Source organism: Lipotes vexillifer, unplaced genomic scaffold (genome assembly GCF_000442215.2).
Source record: "Lipotes vexillifer unplaced genomic scaffold, Lipotes_vexillifer_v1.1 scaffold935, whole genome shotgun sequence".
In the NCBI taxonomy this organism is placed as follows: Eukaryota; Metazoa; Chordata; class Mammalia; order Artiodactyla; family Lipotidae; genus Lipotes; species Lipotes vexillifer.
Window position 1 is genome coordinate 500687 of NW_006777895.1, and position 23330 is coordinate 524016.

Consider the following 23330-nt stretch of genomic DNA (forward strand, 5'->3'; position numbering starts at 1 on the left):
TACGCGGGCCTCTCACTGCTGTGGCCTCTGCCGTTGCGGAGCACAGGCTCCGGACGCGCAGGCTCAGCGGCCACGGCTCACGGGCCCAGCTGCTCCACGGCATGCGGGATCCTCCTGGACCGGGGCATGAACCCACGTCCCCTGCATTGGCAGGTGGACTCTCAACCACTGCACCACCAGGGAAGCCCTGTTTTCATTAAATTTTAAAAATGAATTCATGAAGAAAAGATCTGTTTGATGCTTTCTTATAAAAGGCAAGGCCCCCGATGAACCCAAGGTTCTCAGCATTGATCACTACGAACTGGGAAATACCAGTCTGAGTTTCAAGTTCCAGTGTGTTTTTTTGTTCTGCACAAGCACACACTGTCTGGCTACTGAATCCGCATGCATGCCCAGCCCTGATTTGTGAACATCTGTCTCTTGCTTTACAAGCAACATCCCTGGGGATGGAGGGGAGCGGGGATCAGCCTCAGGAGTCACAGTCGTGTGTAGAGGTGGGGAGCTGCCTTTGCTTCCCTGAGCAGAGGTGGCCTCCAGAGGCCGGTGGCTGCATCCCGGGCACGCCTGGGGTGTGTCTGGATTCTCCTGGGGCCGGGAGAGCCCTGACGGCACTGTGGGCAGAGGCAGCCGGAGAAGCAAGCCTGTTTTGTCCGTGCTCTGCCAGATACCCAGGGAGTGGTTGGCACCGTGCAGACAGCTCGAGAGTAGGAGGATCCTGTGCCATCAGGTGCTGCCTTCTTCTCACTCGGCACCTGTAGTCTCAGCCGGTCGCATTGTAAGGACCGAATGCCTGATAGTTCTAGGAGAACACCACCCCCTGGGTTTGTCTCGTATACAGCACGTGCTCAACAAACCCAAGTTCCCCTTTCTCCGTGGTCCAAATGGCAATTTGAGGGGTTACTTGATGGGCTAGGTAATGCTTCCTCTGTCTCATCAATAAGGAAATTGAAGGTGCAGCATGAGTCTTGCCCAGCACGCGTGGGGGACTGTGGGCAGGGCCAGGGCTGGAACTCGGTTCCTCTCGATCTTGTCTGTGCTTTTCACCTCCATCACCACGCGTACATGTGAAAATAGTCCAACCGAAATAGTCGCTGTTCCTAGAAATTGCTTATCAGATACACCCAGAATTCTACCTTTAGCAGTTCAATTTTATAACCATCACTAAGAACGGAGGAAATGAAATATAACCAACCAAGTGACTCTTTCAGATACGATCTGAAGACATAGGTACAATTATTCTTTTCCTTTTAGTGGCTCTGCCCTGTTTGATCCCAGGTAATCCTCACAACCTTCCCTAGACAGCAGCTAAGGTGACTTTGTAGCACTTGAGCACTTCATTACGAGCCCTACCTTCAAAAGTACATTTGCCGTGAAGCTCTCAGTTAACATTTACTTTTCCAACTTAATCTTACCAGAAGCGTTCTCAACATGGATTCTGATTTTCTAAAATGGCAAGATACTTTATTTTTAAAATCGCGTTATTTTAACACTGCATTGTTAGGTGTGATTTTTGACATCCCAGCAAGGCAAAGCTGCAGTCTCACCAGCTGCCATTTCACTTATGGTGCATTTTGCCAGATCTTCTTTTATACAGTATATGTGAGCTATTAATTTGGATTCTACAGCCCTGGAAACTGTTATTTTTCAGAATTGCAAAATTGCATTGTCTGAGCTTGTGGGGCAAATACCAGTATAGAGATTTCAAATGAGTAAGTTTGAGTCTCAGTATTATTATCTTGGGCTGTCGGACCGTGAGTGAAGCCAAACCCAGAACACCAGGCGCACAGGTGTGATTCTGCCTATTTCCTCTTATCTCGTGAGCTCAGTCCACACACCTTTTACGTGGCCATCCTGTGGTGCAGACCCTGGGGACAACATGATCCTCCCAGAAACCGCAGGCAGAATGCTCGCTCTACTGACGGGTAGACCAGCAGTTCTCATGTGAGTCACACAGCAGCATACCTGGGGCCCCAAAGCTTCTGATTCAGTTGGTCCAGCTGTGGGTGTTTTTTTAATAGCCCCTCCCAGAGAGCAAACGTGTGACCTGGCTTGAAGTCACCTGCTTCGTGGGAAGCAGGAAGAGGAGGACAGAATTGGGGCTGGTTTGGTGATGTTCCCTTGTGCTCCACCGTGAGGCTCATGTCCTGGAAGAGAAGGAAAGCCGCCTTTTGGCTGCACTGCTCTGTTTGGCTTTTGCTGTGTCATCAGGCTTCTAGGGTAAGACCGAACAGTTTGGAGTTTCTTCAGTAATGAATCATGAGATTTGGTTGTTTCTAACATGTTATGAGACATTTTGATAGGTCAAGTTGCATTCTAATTGGTGCTTTAAGATCCACGTCTGTTTCTTTTTTAAAATTAATTTATTTGATATTTATTTTTGGCTGCATTGGGTCTTCGTTGCTGCGCGCGGGCTTTCTCTAGTTGCGGCAAGCGGGGGCTACTCTTCATTGCGGGCTTCTCACTGCAGTGGCTTCCCTCGTTGCGGAGCACGGGCTGTAGAGCGCAGGCTCGGTAGTTGTGGCTCACGGGCTCTAGCTCACAGGCTCAGTAGTTGTGGCGCACGGGCTTAGTTGCTCCGCGGCGTGTGGGATCTTCCCGGACCAGGGCTCGAACCCGTGTCCCCTGCATTGGCAGGCGGATTCTTAACCACTGCACCACCAGGGAAGCCCCACGTCTGTTTTCTTGTTCTTTGAAAGTTTACTCTGAATGAACATCTTCTGATAGGCATTACCAGCAATATGCTAGTGTTATAGTTAAGGATAAAAACAAGGGGATAATATGTGTACTTAAGCAGGATCATTAGTGCTTACACATGCTTTAACTGTTTTAGAAGTAAATCACTTCAGACGTGTCTGTGTGTCTAGTTGGAGGTTTAGTATCTGTTACATGGTTGATTTAACTTTTGCACCAAGATCAATGCCAAAATACAGGAGAAGCAATTATGCGAAACAGGCCAGCAGTCTGGGAGTTCTCATCGTAGACATCTGCGGGGGCCCCGCTCTCACCCCCCGCCTTGAGTTGGGCTCTTTATGTCACTGGGCTTATCCCTCCCTGCCTTTGGCTCATTCCGTGGTTCTCCCTTGGTACACGCTCCTGCCAGGACCAGTTACAATCCACTCTTCACTGAAGCCTTCCAGGCAGCCTGTTCCAACATGATGCTCCCATTCATCTAACGTGTGTCACATTGCTCGTTTGTTCCACAAAGGCTCGTGCTGGTTTCCAGTGTGACGTAGGCTGCGCTTTGGTGTTTCTTGGCAAGTCTCATCTCCTTGTGCAGGGGCTGGTTTCTCTTTCTTTGGAGGCAGAGCAGGTCCTCAATTGGTTCCCACCAGATTGAATTGAAAGTCCAACCAGAACCTCAATGCCAAGTGTCAATGTTGTCTATTTCCATTATACGAAGACACCATGTTGAGGAAAGGCGGGTGGGGCGTAGAACAGGGAAGGAGAGAAGAGGGGAGGGCAGGTGTCCTACTTTTACTTTGAGGCGCTTCAGTGTGTCAGGTGACAGCTTTTGTAACAAGTTGGCCACTGAGGTCGACCAGTGTGCTGTGTGAGTTGTGAGTGTCCTGAAATAGCCAAGCAAAGAAAATGAAAGAGGTGCTTCTGACTGGTGCAGCTTTTTACCCGAGACAGCGTGATGGAGATCAGGCATGGAGACATCTAGCTGAAGAAAGGAGAGTTTTAGTTGAGGGACAGAAAGTTGCCAAAGATGGATGGATATTGGTCATTCGTGTCGGGACTAAGCTGCTCTGTTATTCAGTAATAGCGTCAGTGCAACAGAGGTGGACTCAGCACTGAGCACTTGGGGGCGATGACAAAGAAAGGCAGGACCCTGTCCTTGACTGGCTTACGGGCTGGGGGGTGGTAAGATGGGCTGGAACTTGTGTGTGGGAGGAATGGAAAGAAAGAGAAATAAAAAAGATACTTTGAGTGTAATCTGGTAATGTTCCAGGCAGGCAGAGGCATATAGGAGGAGGCACATTTGAGACCTTAAAGCGTCAGCCTGAGGCAGGAGTGTACAGATGGGTTCTCCTGGAGAAGGCTTTTCATGCCGTGCTTAAGTCTGAGCAGGAACTTGCACAGAAGGCTGTTCATCCCCGCAGACGTTCCCGCTTCTTCTTGCCCTTTAACCTGTGTGATTCTGTTCCCACTATCTGGAATGAGAACCCTCCGTGCCCCCAAGTCCTGGGTCTGACACGTCTGCTTCCTGCTAAGAAGCTGCTCAAGTCTCCCTCATCCGCGAAGGTTCCCACGGAGCCTCTCCAGGCTTCCTGTGTCATCTGCTCCCCGGGCTCTGCACCCCTTCAGCGTGGGGACCTTATCTTTCCTACACATCCTGCCCTCTACTGCCATTCCTAGCTGATGCAGCGGCTCAAACTCTCACTCCTAATGCTGCTACTTGGTCTGAGGCTGCAGAGCTCCAGGGCTGGATTTGGGGGCAGATCTAAGGCCCTTGTGGTCAGGCCATCCTAAAACTGCTGCCCTGCTGCCCCGTTCCTGAGTCTCTCAGGGCCGTGTAGTGTGGGGAACTGAACTCTGTTAGGCCAGCCATTGAGGGGACAGAGTGGACCAGATGAGTCTGTCTCTCATTGTGCTTTCACAGAGCCATGACCTTGATTTTAGAGCAACCTCAGCCGTATTGCAGAGGGTTAGCTCTGCCTTATTCTCTAGTCTCAGCACTAAAGAAGCATCTGTCAAACAGCTACTGTGAAAGCAAAAAAGCATCATGGGTAAGTACTGAACAAGTGTAAGTTCATATCTTCACGACCAGAACCTTGAATGGTAGCCAGCGTCGTTTGAGATGAATGAAGCCGGATGCCCTAGATAAATGCCCCGTGAGACTCCTGAGAGGGCTCTGGGCGAAGAGAGAGCCCCTGTGTCTTTGGTGGGCTGTTGATAATGATGGAGAACGTCCTGTGCCTCTTGTTCCCTCCCAGAGTGCTGAGCAGATCGCCGCGCTCTGTAGGAGTTATAACGACACCCAGACCAACGGCATGGAAGGACCAAGGGAGAGTCAGGACCCGCCTCCGAGGCCGCTGGCTCGCCACCTCTCGGATGCAGATCGCCTCCGAAAAGTCATCCAGGAGCTCATGGACACAGAGAAGTCCTATGTGAAGGTAACAGAAGATGCTGTCACAATTTCCTGCTCCCCTCCTGTGACAGCCAGTTGTATGTATGTTGGCAGGGGTCTCCAGGTATCTGCCGGGGACTCTGCCACTCACGAGGGAGATGCCTGCTCCCTGAAGTGGCGAGTTGCTGAAGGGGAGGGCGAGAGGACAGAAGGGCTGAGAGGGCTTGCAAAAATTAGATTCCCCGGTCGTTTTGTTACCGAGGTAGCTTTCACTATGGAAACAGATGTTCTGGTTTGTCATTTGCAATCTGTGGGAAGGGAGCCTGTACGGGTTTAGAGAAAGGGGGAATGGAGATCACTTTAGGTGTTGAGGAAACAGGGAACAGCTTGTCTGCAAGCAGCTGCTGGAACGGGCTCCGGAGTGCAGGCGGTCACCGCGCAGGACAGAGCCCCGCGGTGGAGGTGCCGGGCATCTCGCAGGCGTCCCCAGCCATCACACAGGGCGGCGGCCGAACCTTTCACTACCCGGGGAGTTCATTTATTCATCTCAGAGGCTTCAGTTAGTAGTTTGAGAAACAGTTTACAAAAAATGCAGGTGCCTGGGAAGACAGAGACGTTTTGCTTTAAGTATTTGCTGACGGTTTGGAATGGTTTTAAACTCATCTCATCGGCCAGTTGCTGGCAGCAGTGTGGGAACTGAGAATCTAGGCCTGGCCTTGCCTTCACCTGCTGCAGTGGCCTTGGGCGGCTCCTTCCAAGCCCCTCAACTGGGGTCTGAGACGGGGTGTTCTTGTTCTAGCTCTAATACACTGTGTCCGTGAATTAAGCCCTGGCGCACGCACACACGCGCGCGCGCGCACACACACACACACACACACACACGGCTCTCACCTTCTTTCTCCACAAGACTTATCTGAGCTTCCCCTTTCATTAACATCACTGTCATTTTACTGAACTTTGCTGAAAGCCTCATTCACAGGCAGCCCAGGAGAATTACCCATAGCCTCTTCCTTTGGTCCCGTAGGGGAGGAAGGAAAACTGCAGAGACGGCAGTTCCATTTCATTTCCCACTGTGTCTTTTCCTGTATCGAATGTGGGGAGATGAAGTGAACGTCCAGGGGCTTCCGACAGTGACCTTGCCCAGCAGCTCTGTGCGCTGTGGCAGCTTGATGATGGCCGTGGTGTTCTCACCTGCAGGGTCGAGGGCATAGTTGAGAGCGGAATCCAAGTCCCTTTGTATTTTTGTCACTGCTGTCGTTTTATTTTACTGTTAGACCACTTTGAACGGGAGGGTCACTGCATCGTGACGCTGGTCGAGGACTGAGATGGATGCTCTGGGTGAAGTGCATACAAAGGATGGCTCTCCCTTCTCTCTGCGAGAGCCCTGCCCTTTGTCTCCTTGGGGCCCCCATGTTGCGGCTCTGGCTCCGCGGCTCAGCAAGGCCTCCCTCGGTGTGTCACTGCTCCTGGGTGGCAGTGACCAGCTCAGGGAGTGACCACAGCCCACCTCTGCCTCTGACAAAATAACCAGTGCCTGGTGCCTATGGTGATTCTCTCTCTCTTTCTCTCTCTCTCTCTCTCTCTCTCTCTCTCTCTCTCTCTCTCTCTCTCTCACACACACACACACACACACACCCCTTTTTTATTTTTTAATTTCTTTTTGTTGCTGACATTCAACATGGACTTGTTTTGTAACCTGGGCCTCTGCACGTGACTTGGCGTTTTCAGCATTCATGTGTTCCCTGAGATAAGATTTGGTGACGGATGTGAGGGCGATCTGGCTGCGACATCTGTCACCCCATTGATCGCCAGGGTTGATTCGGCTGATCTGGCTGGCTAGGCGGGTGTCCCCTTCCTCCCTCACCGCTCCATGTGCGTCCCTCCCAAAGCTGCACACTCGGTCGAAGTGGACGGCCTTCCCCGATAGAGGAGGACCGTTCTTCGGTCAAGGGTATACAAGTAGCTGCGCTCCCCTGCTAGAACCTCCAAACAAGCTCTCAAGATTCGGTGACTTCTCACCTCTCCCTGCTCTGCAGCAGCCGCCGTGGGGTCTGGGGAGGTCGGGAAGGCCAGGGCGGATTTGATTGTGAAGCACTCAGTGTCACAGGCCTGTCCACTTGCTCTCAGGACCTACACCACAAGGCTGTGGAGGCTTCTGGCTTTACCAAGCTCTCCAGAGCTGGATTTCTCCATTGTAAAAGGAGGGCAGACGTAGTCACCTACTTCTCATAGTTTGGGACTCAGAATTCTTCGGAATAAATGAAACAAGAAAAAGAAATCTTTTCTATCACTAAATTATATCCTGATCTTGGCTTCAAATTATTTTAAAAAAACCTTTATCGAAAGAGTTTTTTAAATACAGTCAACTCCCACTATCCTGTCCTGTTGGAGCCCAGTTTACTGGAGATTCAGAGATGGCCTAGACTGTAAACATTACGACTACTCATCTTCAGAAATTTTTTCTGGCATTTGAGCATGGGAGTTTGAAATTCTGCTCATGCGTCAGCCCCAAAGCCGAAGAGCTCTCTGGATCTTGTCCTGTCCGTGTCAGCTCAGCTGTCCACGCTGGAGCTGTCGCCTTGCTCTTTGAGGCAGAGAAGGAAGCCAGGTCGGCCAGCGGATGTGGCCACACCTGACAGAGGTATCTGGCCAGAACTCATTTCTCTGAAGGGAAATAAGTGTTCCTGCTGCAGCAGCCGAAAGAAAGATCCTGGTTCTGCCACCAAGATATTCAAATACACAGAGTAGGTGATCGAGCTATAAAGAAAAATGTGGGATCCAGATGCTGGTCGTATTGTGTTGTTAACCTCTCTGAATTAGCTGAGCAGGAGCCACCACTTTCAGGGCCAAGCGTTTCAACCAGACATAAACTTCATTGTTCCTAATGCGAGTCTGAGCTGCAGCCCGGGCTGCTGGAAACGCTTGGGTATTTTGGAGACTTAAGGGTTAAAGACTCTCTTCTGTCTTTCAGGATCTGAGCTGCCTCTTTGACTTATACTTGGAGCCACTTCAAAGTGAGACCTTTCTTACCCAAGATGAGGTAAATACCTTCCCTTCGTCCGCTGGCCCATAGGTTAGTCTCAGTTTGCCTCTTAGCAGACCTAGATTTTATCTACTGATCTGCAAAGAACATTTGAGACTTCGGGATCTTCAGAGAGAGACCCAAGCATGGCCTCCTTCAAAGCCATTTATGTGGCCTCCATCCCGTGAAACACAGTGGCAAGAGTTATAAATGACCGTGCCCCTTTTGTAGTAGAAGGTGTCCCCCAAATTACTTTTTAACACATGACTTTTTAATGTTAAATCAGAGTAATTAGTTCTTTCCATTTTCCCCCCAGTTTGAATTCTGAAAACTCGACACCCACTTCCAATTATTTTAGTATTACAGGGACCGGGGCAGTAAAAAGTCTCTGTGTATGAGCTGTATCCCCTACTGAATATGCCGTCTTCTTTAAAGGCTTCACTTCTGTCTCCTTGGTGATTCATTTGTGCATCTGGGACTTAGAGTGGAATCTGGGGCTTCATCGCTAATGCCCTCTTTTCAAATTCTGATCCTTACGTAGATGGAGTCACTTTTTGGAAGTTTGCCAGAGATGCTTGAATTTCAAAAGGTATTTCTGGAGACTCTGGAGGATGGGATTTCAGCATCATCTGACTTTAACACACTTGAAACCCCTTCGCAGTTCAGAGTAAGTATTTTAGACCTAGATTTAAAGCAAAGATAGGTGGGAACAGTGCAAAATTCTCCCTTTGAAGAGAAAGTGTTGTCCCTTGACTATTGAAAAGATAAGTTTAGCGCTCTCATTGCATGGCTTTCCTCTGGCAGGTGGTAAAAGAAGGCTCCATTTCTCCCTAGAGTAAATACTCTGCGACTCAGACGTCCGGGCAGCACAGCTTCTATGGGGTCTGCCTGCTGTTGTCATGCCCTCTCCTTACTCAGCTCTACAGAAGGATCTGTAGGGCGATTGCTTCTGAGGCAAGAGCACCTACTGCATCCGATTCTGCATCTCTGTGGTCATGTGACACTGGGAGGAAAGCCTAGGTTTTCACTGGTTCTGAGAGAGCCTCCTCTTCTATGGAGCCCTGTCTCCAGTGTGGCCATTGGTGACTGGTAAGAGGTCCCTCCAGGGACCAAGGGAAGGGCAGGCGGAAGGCAGTAGAAAGGGACCAGGGAGGCACATAGCAAGCATCATTCGTCCCAAGTAATGCAGAGCCAGCTTTATTAATTAGCCTCTCAGATTATTTATATCCCACCGTGTCAGATGTATTTTTTATAGAACTTTCTTTCTTGTCCTTGATTGCGCACTGTGTCAATAGGCTCTGCTGCCAGAAACTTTTCAATCACACTGAAGCTCTGCTAGAGGGACGCCTGGGCTGTTCTCCATCTACTGGGCAAATGGGGCTGCCCAGGGCTGCTTTTAGTCAGTGCCTTCCCCGAGGCATTAGTGTTCTGGTGTCCGAAAGACAAATGCCATGGAGACAGCAAAGCGGTCAGACACCATGCCAGAGCCAGCAGACAGACACTGATTAAACCACGCCTGATGTAACTTTTCCTCTTTCCTTCTAGAAACTACTGTTTTCCCTTGGAGGCTCTTTCCTTTATTACGCGGACCACTTTAAACTGTATAGCGGATTCTGTGCTAATCATATTAAAGTACAGAAGGTTCTAGAGAGGGGTAAGTTGCTCATACCTTTTATAGCTATACTTTTGAAATTGTAATTGTTAATAAAATCCCACACGCAGCAACGAAGTTCCCGCATGCTGCAACTAAAGACGCAGTGCAGCCAAATAAACAAATATATATATATGTTTTTTTAAAGAGTAAATTTGCATTCGTCAAGTAGGGATAAGTGTAATTTTAATGGATTATGCTCCATTGTTGGCCTTGAAATTGACAAACACTGTTTTCAGTTTATTTCAGTGTACTGGTGACGGTGAACGTGTGTACCGAACAGCAGAGATGTTGCTTTGCCACGTGTCACTTTGCTGTTAAATTGCATCTAGATTCTTTTTTTTTTTTTTTTGGGGGTACGCGGGCCTCTCACTGTTGCGGCCTCTCCCGTTGCGGAGCACAGACTCCAGACGCGCAGGCTCAGCGGCCATGGCTCACGGGCCCAGCCGCTCCGCGGCATGTGCGATCTTCCCGGACCGGGGCATGAACCCGTGTCCCCTGCATCGGCAGGCGGACTCTCAACCACTGTGCCACCAGGGAAGCCCCGCATCTGGATTCTTTTTTCACCAAAGGCCTTGCTCTAAAAACTTTTAACCAACCATATAAGCCGCTGGAGGGTGTAGAAAGCAATGTATGCCATTTTCTCTCTGTTTAAAATTAATAATTAACTTATTTTTATTTTTGGCTGTGTTGGGTCTTCATTGCTGCACGCGGGCTGTTTAGTTGCGGCGAGCGGGGGCTTCTCTCGTTGCGGAGCACGGGCTCTAGGTGCGCGGGTTTCAGTAGGTTTGGCTTGCGGGCTCCAGACGCGCAGACTCAGTCATTGTGGCGCACGGGCTTAGTTGTTCCGCAGCATGTGGGATCTTCCCGGACCAGGGCTCGAACCCATGTGCTCTGTATTGTGAGGCGGATTCTTAACCACTGCGCCACCAGGGAAGTCCCTTCTTTCCTTCCTGTTAACCTTCTTCTTAAGCCCGAGGATCCACTGCAAAGAACCACCACCAAACAGCAACCACCAAACTCACAAGAAGTGTGTTAACTAAAATTAAAGCCTCTTTGGTGAAATGGGCGCTTATCGCAGGCCACATTCTGTCACTGAAGTACCTTTCGTCTCTCCACATTGTTATCATTTTATTTTATTGACTTTAATTGAACATTTTTGTTTTTCTGAAGTCCAAGTGGACCTGGGTGACCCACCTGCATTGCTCGTCCCCTTCATGTCAACAGCAAACGTTACTCTGTGGACCTGGCGAGATGCCTGAGCTGTGGCCACCGACTTGCAGCTCAGGGGCAGGTGGCCAACACATTGATCTGCCTGGGCTTTCAGTGACGGGCCGGCCAGTCAGCCCATCCTGGGAAGCGCAGTCAGAGATTTGATGGCAGCAGTGACCTTCTCCAGGTGTCGGAGTGTTGGAGGGAGTTTTTGTGCCACAGTCACCATCACTGTTGTCATCAACCTAGTGTTTAAGCTATTCCTGTAATAACCTGTTGACAAAAATAATCAATAAATAGTCTATAATAGGAATAGAAAAGAGTTTTATTTGAGCCAGGCTGAGGAGTACTGCCCAGAAGACAGCTTCTCTGATTCCTCTGAGGATCTGCTCTGGAGAAGCAGGGCTGTCAGCAGTTTCATGTCTTGTCAGAACAAAGAACGTCAAACAAGTCAGGGATACATTCCTTCCAGGTTTCAGGAAAACCAGATCAGCACGTACACAGCCAGTCAGTATGGCCTTGGCACCTGGGAAGGAAGTCTTATCATGGAAGGAGGACCAGCATTGGCGTCCCAGGAAGGGAGGCATTTCATCTTTAATTTTAACATGGACATTCTTTACTTCTGGTCAATGCACCGTTTTCTTTAATAATTAAAGCAGATGTACAGTGTATGTTTGATAGGCCACGAACAGGCTGTTTTAGTTACATTAAATTCAAGTTAACTCTTGTATGGGCCAGAATGACTTCCCCAGACCTCAATATGTGAACATTTCTTTTACCACACCCTAAACTAGCAATGCTCAACTGAGGTTTTGTTATTACCAAAGGCTTCTTTCAGTCATCACACACCTCTTTGGGTATGAGATTAGAATTCTCGGATTTGTCTCTTTCAGAAGATATTTTTCTGTCCCATTCTTTGGAATTCTCATTTCTGGGGCAGAGATGAGAGGAGGCCTTTAAGCTCAAGGTCATGAGCAGCAGTAATTCAACCTGCACGGAGAACATCAAACAAATACAGGTCCCCAGGGGTTGTTCCTGTTCTGCATGGGTCCTACAGTGGAAGGCGTCCTATGAAAATATATGTAATCCTATTTAAGGTCACCTGAACCGTCTCCAGGGAAGCTCGCCAGGCTACCTGCGTTTTCTCGGGTGTACCTGGAAGTAGGATCTGAACCTACTGAAGCTTAAACTGTTATAAATTCCCAGGATAAAACGTGACTTCCCCAGGACTTGAATGCCTTTTTCACAGTTAAGGTTGGCCTCGTGTAGTTCACTCCCGTTACGATTTGCCCAGTGAATCGGGGCTGTCCTGCATGACGACGGCGAGTGTTGGAGGGGATTCTGCATTGGAACTTTTTTAGTTGTGTCAACAGGGAAGTAGGAGCCAAGCTACATTCCAAGCCCTTTCTGTCTGTCATCAAATGCTCCTTGACGGCATTGCCATAACGAATCCGGAGTTTGCTCTTCCGTGTTTCCTTTTCAGAACTGGGGAATGGCCTCTCTGTACTGTCGTGGAGGGAGTGTAGGGTTCATCCAGACACCGATAGTGTTTAGCCAGGTCCACTGATGCAGTTCTGCCATTTGGTTTAAATCCTAGAACAGGCTCAAGTTGAAAAAAGGGAAGTCTTGGAGTGCTTCAGGCCAACAAGACAGAGCCCAGTCTGTCTTCTCTAGTTCTTTAAACCAGAAGGAACTAGTTTCCTCCCACGAACACCTTCTTATCGACAGTGTAGTAAATTAAAAGCAATGGTTTACCAGTGGTTTGCTCAGTTCCTTCTTTGCCACAAAGACGAAGGATCATCTCACCGTCCACTTTGTCTAGTAGCCACATTCAAAATGGTACTGCATCTCCTACAAGTTATATTTTACCTTTGTGCAAAACCCCAAATAAAGATTTGTTTTCATCCAAATTGACTGAATTCCAACAGCTGGTCAACCAGTGCCAGCAGGTGGAATCCAAAGCAACAGCTGGGGTGTCCACTGGCACCCTCAAAACTGAAAGCACTTGGGTTCATGTGTGTACCTTCGTGACACGGAACAGAGAGGCGGTTTTCACTGCCCAGAGGGGTCTGAATCTGGTGGAAGGTTTAGATTGCTTGGAACTGTAGAGATGGAGGCTGCAGTGCTTATCAGCTTATTTTTAAAGGAAAAAAAAGCTTGCTTTACAGATAGCGCTCAAGTGTATAGAATAAGAAGCAATTTGTGCTAGGTCCGTGAAAAAAAAATACTGGTTTGTTTTGCTCTATGAATCTTTTGGGGGGTATGGCATAGGGTTTGGATACACTGTTTTGTGGCTTTATGAATTGTTTGAAACTCACTTTTTCGGCACCTATACCAATCTCTCTCATGGGTATGCATGTGAATGTGCCTTTAAAGTCAGACACTCCTGCATTTTGACCCGATGTTCCTCTTTGGTGTGTGGCTGGGACTCTTCTGGCAGCCTGGTAAGCTCCCTTAAGCTCTCATGGGATTCATCACAGAGCGGCGGTGCTGAATCCACCCTGACAGCCGGGCAGTTGACCCACGGGTGCATCTGGGTTTTTCTTGAAGGATGTCATTAGGAGGACTGCAGAAGTGGATCATCTGTAATTCCATTAAAACCTAAATGAAGTAGAATTTAATTCATCCTCCTGTGCTCTTCTAAGGGTCTTTTAATGCATCTGCTTGTAGCTAAAACTGATAAAGCCTTCAAGGCTTTTCTGGACGCCCGGAACCCCACCAAGCAGCACTCCTCCACGCTGGAGTCTTACCTCATCAAGCCCGTTCAGAGGGTGCTCAAGTACCCACTGCTGCTCAAGGAGCTCGTGTCCCTGACAGACCACGAGAGCGAAGAGCATTACCACCTGACAGGTAAGAAGCGAGGGGTCCAGGCCACGATGTGACGGCTGCCGCCCCCCAGGCCCACGAGCTCCCCTCTTCCCCTGCTTGCTTTCACATTCTGGAACATTTGTCAGTACTGTGATTGTTAACCTTAGGTACCATTTTAGTATGTGTAAATAGCTAGGTAGTATGGCCATCCCTGTAGGTGGGCAAAATATTTTGGCAAAAATTGTCTCACTGGAATAGCCTCTGGAAGGATGTTTCCATTTTCATTTTTCAGAGAAGATAATTTAAGCTCAGTGAGTTGAAATAAATTACTTCAGGTCACGTGGTTAACAAACAAACAGTGCTGCCAGGACCAAAACCCCGGCCTGTTTTCCTACAACTTTGTGAAGTTTTGTGTTGTTTGCTGCCCAAGTGCGGCTGATCAGATATGTTGTGTGAGGCTCCACCTTGTGGACGGCTCTGAGCAAAGCCTGACTCTGAAACCAACACCTGAGGACCCGTGAAGCTTTTTACTGCTGACGCGGAGGTGTCTTCTTTTGTAATCTCAGAAATTATTGGCCTAAGATACAAATTTGTCAGATACACAAAGCCCCTCACTTTGATAGTAAATAGAGTATCCGTTAAAGAGCTGCTGTTTGGATTGCAGAGAAAGAGTGATGTGTTCTCCACGTGTCAAAGCTAGGAGGTCCAGTTACGGTACCTGTAATAAAGCACGTGGAGAGGGAAACAAACTTATTAATAAATATTACTGAATAGCAAACACCAAGAAGAGTGTAAATGAAACTACCTGTTTTTCTGTGACAAGCATACTTTTGTATCATAAGTAATGAGGATAACTTTTTTGTATGAAAGTTAAAGCTTATACATAAATGATACAAATTATGATTAGCACTCAAATACTGTGTGAATAGTTCACTTTGCATTAAGATGATCTTTAAAAGGGGTCTGTTAAAACACTGCCTTCCCAGCGTCCCTCCAGACTGAATTAAAATACCGAATCAGAAGAACAAAGTATGAAAAATAGTGAATTTGGAGGTGACTTGAAATTTTCTTTTTGCCTTGGATGAAACCATTTTGTCTCTCACATGCCCACGCGTAAATGCAAACAGTTGCCCTGGCAACTGGGCATTTACAGAGGCTCTTGCAAGTTCTTGTTAAGAAAAATTGTCATTGATCACTATTCCAGTAAGTGGTCCAGGAGGAGAGGCAAAGTTTAAAAGCAGGTATCCTGTGGCCAGTCAGCCTCGGATTTTAATTCTGGCTCTACTCCTTATGTCTGTCTTTGGAAGTCTGGCAAAAAACTGAAACCCTCTGCACCTGAGTTTTCTCATCTGTAAAATGGGATTGATAACAGGTCCTACAGTCATCGACTTATTGTGGGGATTAAATGAGATGCTTCACATAAATCGCCTAATAGAACATGCCAAATAGAAAGTGCTCAATAAACAGCTGTTATTATTAGTGGTACTTTTTACTTGTACTCTGCCTCATTTCAAAGAGAATTTGAGGTGGAAGGTAACTCTACTGTTCTTCATTATCGTAACTAGATTACCGGGGGCTACTTGCATCATACTTGAATGAAGTTGCTCTTAGTAAGAACTGGTCTCGAATTCTGGCTTGAATCTTGAACTTTTTCATTATTGCTGTTGAGTAGGATTTCAAACAAACCAAAATTATAAAACAAATATGATTGCATATTTTGCAGAAGCACTAAAGGCAATGGAAAAAGTAGCAAGCCACATCAACGAGATGCAGAAGATATATGAGGATTACGGGACGGTGTTTGACCAGCTGGTAGCAGAGCAGAGCGGAACAGAGAAGGAGGTCAGTAGGACTTCCGGATTCCGAGAGGCTGAATGCCTGTGACCACTGGGTCTGGAGGTCACCTCCAGACCAGGTCATGCTGTTAGTGATTTCCTGCGGGAGAAAATGCTTAAAATTTTCTTTTTGATCTTAATGCTTATAACAAGCCTCGCAACTTAGGTATAAATGTAACATAAAATTGATTACATTGGTTTAAAAATATAACCTTATGTCCTGTTAATATCGTATTAAAAAAAGAAGAAATATCACTGAGCTCGTATCTGTACCTCTTCCTCCTTTCCCGTGGGGTGTGAGGTTAAGACAGATCCCAGAGGCTAGAACATAAATGGAGAGCTGGGGCTGGTGGGGGTAGGATGGATAAAGGCAGTAGCAGTCAGCATGTGGAGAGAATTAAGAACTTTTTCCTGGGCTTCCCCGGTGGCGCAGTGGGTGAGAGTCCACCTGCCGATGCAAGGGACATGGGTTCGTGCCCGGGTCCGGGAAGATCCCACGTGCCGCGGAGCGGCTGGGCCCGTGAGCCGTGGCCGCTGAGCCTGCACGTCTGGAGCCTGTGCTCCGCGGCAGGAGAGGCCACAACGGTGAGAGGTCCGTGTACCGCAAAAAAAAAAAAAAAAAAAAAAAAAAAAAAAAAAAAAAAAAAAAGAGCTTTTCCTTTTTTTTTCTTTTCTAACCGCAAATATCGGTGCTACCTCCTTACTTATAAAAGTAGTTTAAGTGGAACGTCACAATTTCTCTATTTTTCTTCTCTGGCTGGATTACTAAATTTAGAATTTTGAGTTTTAAAAAGCCTACATATAAGAAGTAATATAATTTAAGTAGAAAAAGGCAAGAACAGAAAACAGCTGGAGTTTTTTTTTTTTTTTAATTACAATCAGTTTCAACGTTGGTACCTCTTTTATTAGCAGGCCTAGTGTGCTTTTGGGATTAGAGGTGGTGAGTGTACTAGGTCTTGGATGAAACGTTAACAAAGGCACTTGGGATGAACCTTGACACGGGGGTGGAAGGAATGCCATCCCACAGGGCAGGAGGCATGTCTCAGCCACAATCAATGTGTGCATTGGAGCAAAATGCCTTCACGTTTATGTTATTTTTCAAACAGTTTGATGCTTAGCTCATATTTTCAAAACTGCCACTATTTAAGGCCCCATGTTTACAGGAACCATAAAAGTCAAAGTGAACGTACTTGTGTTTTAGCAATGACCATATATGTGTGTGATCCCTCTCTCATATGAGACAGCCTCCCCCCAGGGTTTCCACGTCTTCTTGATCTCCTGTTTTTGCCATTTAGGTCACAGAACTTTCAATGGGGGAACTTCTGATGCACTCTGCAGTGTCCTGGTTGAATCCGTTTCTGTCTCTAGGAAAAGCCAGAAAGGACCTCGAGCTCACAGTATTCGGTCAGTACTCCATTCAAAAGAATGTAAACTTAAAAGAGGCTGTCAAGAGTGAAGAACCTGCTAAACCCAGCTAACTCCTGATTTCCAGAAGGACTTAGAATCATTGCTCTAATGGCTTTGACTTAACATGGACAACTTCCAGCTCTTCAGAACTCTTGCCCTACATACTCATGACCTCCTCCCTTCTGCTGCTTGGCTTAGTGGATCTCACCACGTGTTACGGGAACAGATCTCCCCGAGGCTATTTTGAAACCTGCTATCTTAGTAGTTTGCTGCACTTCAGAATGTCTTAATTCTCCCGGACAGCTGGGAGAGTGGGTATAGACCGTGTATGCTCACTGAGGCGAACACACATGTCCTCAGCTTTCAATAAAACAAAACAGGAATTCAGAAAACAAAATGCCAGGATCTCCTTCAGTCAGATAAGGGCTCTTAAATTAGCAGGTACCTCTGCATAATTCAAATATGAACAGAAGGAAGTACCACTTATTCACTCATGTCAGCATCGTGGGATCTTGTAGAGCTTTGTTCTATTAAAATATTCAGCTACAGTTCAACCTTGGGAGAGTTTGTATTAAATAATGAAAGTCTTTTCTTTCTCTTTTCCTTTCTTTAGTTTTTAAGAGAGCCGTCATATTGGTTTATAAAGAAAACTGCAAACTGAAAAAGAAATTGGTAAGACCTGAATTAATTTTAATTAAAGCTATCTTTTCATGCCTGTTATCTTCCTATTGTTGAACTGGGAAGCCTGCTAAGGATTAAGCCCTGACTGAGTGATGCGACTTATTCCGGAGGTAACTAACTAAATCAGATACTTAAGGTGTTTCTTATCATCCCCACCAAAGACGTCTGTTTTAAAAGAAGATGCAGACAAATACCCATGCTGGGCCCTACAGAGAAAACCAGCTTTTCTATCCCTAAAAATGGTCCACGTTTTCTCCATACACCTGAGTCTGTGTAATTTTGGTTTTTTTTTTTAGAGGTAACATGGGGTCATGGAAAGATTGCTTGTCATTTTTGCTTAAAGATCTAGAACTTTCTGCTTCCCAAAACATGGCTCTGCCCTGTCCCCAATCTCGGGGCTCCCTGAGAGCTGGGAGCACACCCGACCTGATTCCCTTTTGCACCCTGAGCCCCACACGGCGGCAGGTCTGCACCAGGGTGAGCTCACAGCTTGTGTTGTGCGCGCACGTGCCCGCGGGAGCGAGGTTGCTTTAACACTGTTCTTGGTGGGCCCTCACGTTGCAGCCGTCGAACTCCCGGCCGGCACACAACTCTGCTGACCTGGATCCGTTTAAGTTTCGCTGGTTGATCCCCATATCCGCGCTTCAAGTCAGACTGGGGAATACAGCAGGTAATTGTTTTGTGTTGTACAAGTGCCAGAAAAAAACATTTTAAGGGAATTTTTAAACTGTGGAATGAAAAAGTAGCAAAGAACCTGGGAATAGTTTTTGGTATTTTATTTTATAGGCAAGGAAAATGAGGACGAGAGAGACTGGAGACAGTAAACACCAGTGGATGTGGCTTCTCTTTGCCAAATACCTCTCTCTATTGCCTCCTTATTGTCACTGTTGATGGTTTTCAACATTTTTCTAATATCCTAATATTTCTAATTATTTTAATAACTTGGATAGTATCTATCTCTAAAATTTGTTAAAGAAACAAAGGTCCACAAATTTAAATTTTTACAAATTTTGATACACCAGGAAATTTCTTAAGATTAAGCTTTATTACAGGTGATATAAAAAAAAAATTTCCACTGTGGAAAATGTTCAGAGATCCTTTCAGAGTAACCCTGTCCTGGTGACAGTACCTCTGGTTAAGCAAAGGACCAACAGGCTGAGGCCCGCAGTGGCGTCTGGGTCCCTGTTCAGTTTTCGCTGGAAGTGCTCACGTTTCCTGGACCATGGCTGAGTTTGGGGCTGGCGTCCTTTACGCCTCAAGAGCCTGAGCACATCCTACTGTTCCTTCTAAGGAACGGGGTTGAAAAATGGGATCCGTTTAACCTCTTCCCCAGAGAGATGGAATCCAGGGTAGGGCGAAAGCACCAAGATGGATGGGAAACCTCAGCAGGAAGTGTACAAAGTAACTAAAACGTATTTAACTTCTTGTAACTATTTGTGAAAGTCATACATAGGAGGAGCCACACCAGAAAATGATGAGAGTCAGGATGGGGAATATTTAACTCTTTAAAAAGTTACTAAAATTGTGGTTTTTAAGCTTCACAAGTGTCCTTTACCACAGCATCTTTGGCAAATTTGCGGCCCCTTGTTTCTTTTTACACAGGGACAGAAAATAATTCCTTATGGGAGCTGATCCACACAAAGTCAGAAATAGAAGGACGGCCAGAAACCATCTTTCAGTTGTGCTGCAGGTATTACTGACTTCCAGAAATTAAAGCCAATGGGCATAAGACAGAATTATGTTCTCTTAAAAGTGGGTTTATTTTTAGTGCCCTCCTAAATTTTGATGACTTCAGGATCACACCCACCCTCTCCAAACTGGCAACTGCGGCTCTAGGAGAATAATATACGTTGATTAAATATACATCCAAATCTTAGTGCTTGAAGGAAGTTCAAAAACGATCAATTCTCGCTCCTTTTGTAAATGACGAGAGACCGAGGCACACAGAGGCTGGGTGACTCGCTGTCAGTCTGTGCTGAGAGCAGTCACGTGCCACGGGAGGGCCAGGAGGCGTGGAACGGAAGCAGGACGAGACAGCAGACACTACAACATGTCTTCTCTCTCCCCGCCAGTGACAACGAAAGCAAAACCAACATTGTCAAGGTGATTCGATCTATTCTGAGGGAAAACTTCAGGCGTCACATAAAGTGTGAATTACCTCTGGAGAAAACATGTAAAGATCGCCTGGTACCCCTCAAGAACCGCATTCCTGTCTCAGCCAAATTAGGTGAGAATTCTGCTAGCCTTGGGTTTATTCAGGAAAACATGACGAGCTCCTCTGCAAGGATGTACGCTTTCAGAATAGAGCAGCAAGTCATCGCTTTGTAAATTATCAGCGGTAGCTTTGTAGGCTCTAAACCAGACACCCGATACACAGGGTGACGTGAGAACGTAGCGGCAATTTTATTTCCTTTTAAGAAGCCTAAATATGCTCGGTCCCAGACCTCCTTTTATAAAACATAAGCACCCCCAAATCCAAATCCTTCGTCTTTCACCTGCTGACACAGTCTGCACTTACCGTCTTCTGTCTTTCTTCCACTGAGATGTACAGGAGTCAAGGGACTTTGTTCTGCTCATTGCCGCATTCCCGGTGCTCAGAACAGTGCAAGGCCTCTAGAAGGTCAACACTCCTAACGCTCGCTAATACTCATTCTTAATAAGCCCACAGGTAAACATTCCAAATCATGCTGTTCACCTTTCTGCCCGTTTTTAAAATTTCAGCTTACGTTTTTAGAACCTTCTTTCTATGTTAACTATTTTGTGAATATCACTGATCTAGTTTTTAGTCTTACAAAATGTTTCTCTTCTTTTTGGTCACAGTTTGACCTCCTCAGATTTACCATATATTTTCTATTTTCTCCTCTACTGGCAAAATAAGCTACAACCATCAAGAATACACTGTTGTCTGCAGAAACACAACTGAGCTCCCCCTTTCCCTTCTACCCAAGAGAAAGGAATTATACGCACACACACACGATTGAATATCCATATTAAATCTCAAAGTTGGCTAGAAATTCCAGCAGAGACAGTTCTCATGAGAGAGAAAAAGCATTTTTGTACTTTTAATTGAGCAGCAAGGGAAATGAACAGGTGAGAAGGTGGGCAGAGAAATATGGTGTAATCTTAGTTCTCAAACTACAAAGTACTTTAGTGAAAGAAAGGAACCTAGATTTTATTAGCAACTAACTTTTAAATTTATTCATTAGCAAGAGCTAATTTATTCATTAATTAGCTGTAAAACTAACTTTTAAATTTATTCATTGGTAATAAGAAGCCTAGCCCTTATGATAGTTTATAGCTTATTGTTCTCAGTAATTAAGCTCTGGTAATTGGTCCTCTAAAAAATGCCAAATTCCAACTTAAAATTTCAAATAAACATAAATAAAAAATGTCCATATTTGCAGTATCTACATTTTTTTTTTTGCCCAAGTCCCAGGATAGTCCCAGGATTGAAGTGAGGTGATAAAATTTTAATTAATTAAGATGTTAAATCTGATAACCCACAAGGCAAAAATTAACACATTGTGGAATCGGTTCCTCTGTCGTAAGGGAAAATGTGCTTTTCTCACTGCAGCTTCATCCAGGTCCTTAAAAGTCCTTAAGAATTCCTCCAGCAGCGAGTGGCCCGGGGAGCCGGGCAAGGGCAGCTCGCTGGACTCGGATGAGGGCAGCCTAAGCAGTGGCACCCAGAGCAGCGGCTGCCCCCCGGCCGGGAGCAGACGGGACACCCAGAAACACCCCCACGAGGGCCTGGCCGACTTCTCCGACAGTCTCATCAAAGAGAGCGACATTCTGAGCGACGACGATGAGGACGACCACCAGGCTGGGAAGCAGGGCAGCCCTACCACAGACATCGAGATCCAGTTCCAGAGACTGAGGATCTCGGAGGACCCGGACGCTCGGCCGGCTCAACAGCCGCCCGGCAAGGACGGGCAGCCCAAGCTGGTCCGGGGGCACTTCTGCGCCATCAAACGGAAAGCCAACAGCACCAAGAGGGACAGGGGAACGCTGCTGAAGGCGCAGATGCGTCACCAGTCCCTGGACAGTCAATCAGAAAGTGCCAACCTTGATCTCAGCTCCGTTCTAGAGCGAGAATTCAGCGTCCAGAGCTTAACGTCGGTTGTCAACGAGGAGTGTTTTTATGAAACAGAGAGCCATGGAAAGGCATAATACAGGTCAATCCAGATATGGGTTAAGTTGCTGGTTTCACTTTTAAACTGGGGGTAAAATGGAAATTGCAGAAAAACTATTCATTATTGGGTTTTGTGCAGTATACATTTTCCCACAAATAGTTGTAAAGATTTAAGTTATTTTAATTTATTGTGGATCAGAAAACTAGATTAAACTGGTCAGAATTTGTAAGTTAGTTTGTATCCCTTTTGAGCAGGTATCAAAATGACTTAGAAACCTTAAAATGAAACTGCGTTCTAATTAATTTATGTGGAAAAGGGTGGGGAAGTTGTGATTAATAGCTTTTGAAAGATCATTTTTTTCCAATCCTCTGGGCATTTTCTTTGAGCTATTAGGTTCTGCTTTATTTAAAGCATATTTAAATTATTCTAATGTGGGTTAGGGGTACAATGTGCAGATATTTCATTTTTGTAAGGTTGTAATAGATGCTGTTTATACTAAACATGTCATATCTATGCAGTATATATATTAAAAGAAAGCTTGTACTTGTACCTTATTTGACGATATTTATATTTATTCTCTTTACCAAGCTGTAAAAGGGGAATAAGTCACACCTGGGGAGCACACATAGGAGAAGTTCAACACTGTGAAAACCAACATCCAGTCGGCTGCCAGCCCCTGCAGTAGCAGCTACAGTCTGTAACGCTCCTTGTCATCCCCTTTTTTCTGATTTTTGCTTGAGTTCTTCTCTGAAATTGTAAGCAAAGAGGTGTGGGTCTTCATCACACATTTTTCGGTATGCGTCACAGAGGCTCTTAAAATGTAAGACAGAGAGCTGGGTGGGTCGAAGAGTAGGGTCCACATCTGCCAACTGTAACAGTTTCCCAGTGCTTTCTAATCGCTGAGCTTCAGGGAATAACATTCTGAAAGGAAGAGAAAAATGTCAGAATTCTACTTAAATTCTGCCCATCATCATGCTTCCTTCTACCCTCATTTGAAACCGGCGTGGTTCTGACAACTGACAACTTTGCAGAGGCTCTTCTTCCACCCACTAGAGCCCTGCGGGACCCCGAGCCAGTGGAGGGCTCTGCTTACGCCACCAGGCAACAGGTACGAACCACCACTGAAGGCACAGCTAATCGGGCCTGCACGGTGTGTCCACACGAGAAAAGAGTTTCTAAAGCTCAATCAATACATGTATCTTGAAGGTAAATTTTATCATATGCTCAGTTGCATTCTTAAAGAAACATAAGTTTGCTGTGCCTCACATTTTAATATAAAAATTGCATATTATTTCTGGTGCACTTTTGATTCTCTGTAACTTGAACCTTTGGACCAGCCTTTGGACCTCTTCATCCCAAAAGAATGACCTTTTCTTTGCAAAGTCAGAAAACAGTTCATGTGAAACTAGAAAGTTATTTTCCTCTTTAAGATGTTTGAAGCATCTTTAAAATTGATTCAAAGTATACATTTTAAATTTCGTCTAAATCAGATCATTGCTTTAAAATGAAT

The 23330-nt window shown here is 46.2% G+C and overlaps 2 protein-coding genes across 6 annotated transcripts in view; one reads left to right on the plus strand and one right to left on the minus strand.

Annotated features, from left to right (window-relative positions):
• TIAM2 (TIAM Rac1 associated GEF 2) overlaps window positions 1–22153 on the plus strand; it is a 363703-nt gene extending 341550 nt beyond the window's left edge. For 2 of the 4 annotated variants that reach the window (XM_007451339.1, XM_007451342.1), the window contains 12 exons: window positions 4938–5117; window positions 8043–8111; window positions 8635–8760; window positions 9639–9747; window positions 13627–13806; window positions 15488–15606; window positions 16895–17003; window positions 17620–17678; window positions 18252–18357; window positions 19290–19377; window positions 19760–19914; window positions 21262–21927. In XM_007451339.1, coding sequence (XP_007451401.1) covers window positions 4938–5117; window positions 8043–8111; window positions 8635–8760; window positions 9639–9747; window positions 13627–13806; window positions 15488–15606; window positions 16895–17003; window positions 17620–17678; window positions 18252–18357; window positions 19290–19377; window positions 19760–19914; window positions 21262–21857 — 1896 coding nt within the window. In that variant the 3' untranslated portion in view covers window positions 21858–21927. Of the gene's footprint in view, window positions 1–4937; window positions 5118–8042; window positions 8112–8634; window positions 8761–9638; window positions 9748–13626; window positions 13807–15487; window positions 15607–16894; window positions 17004–17619; window positions 17679–18251; window positions 18358–19289; window positions 19378–19759; window positions 19915–21261 lie in introns of all 4 variants that reach the window. The other 2 variants (XM_007451340.1, XM_007451341.1) reach the window with 2 other exon arrangements.
• TFB1M (transcription factor B1, mitochondrial) overlaps window positions 21100–23330 on the minus strand; it is a 59550-nt gene continuing 57319 nt past the window's right edge. For both annotated transcript variants that reach the window (XM_007451338.1, XM_007451337.1), the window contains one exon: window positions 21100–22741. In XM_007451338.1, the coding sequence (XP_007451400.1) occupies window positions 22727–22741 (15 nt within the window). In that variant the 3' untranslated portion in view covers window positions 21100–22726. The remainder of the gene's footprint in view (window positions 22742–23330) is intronic.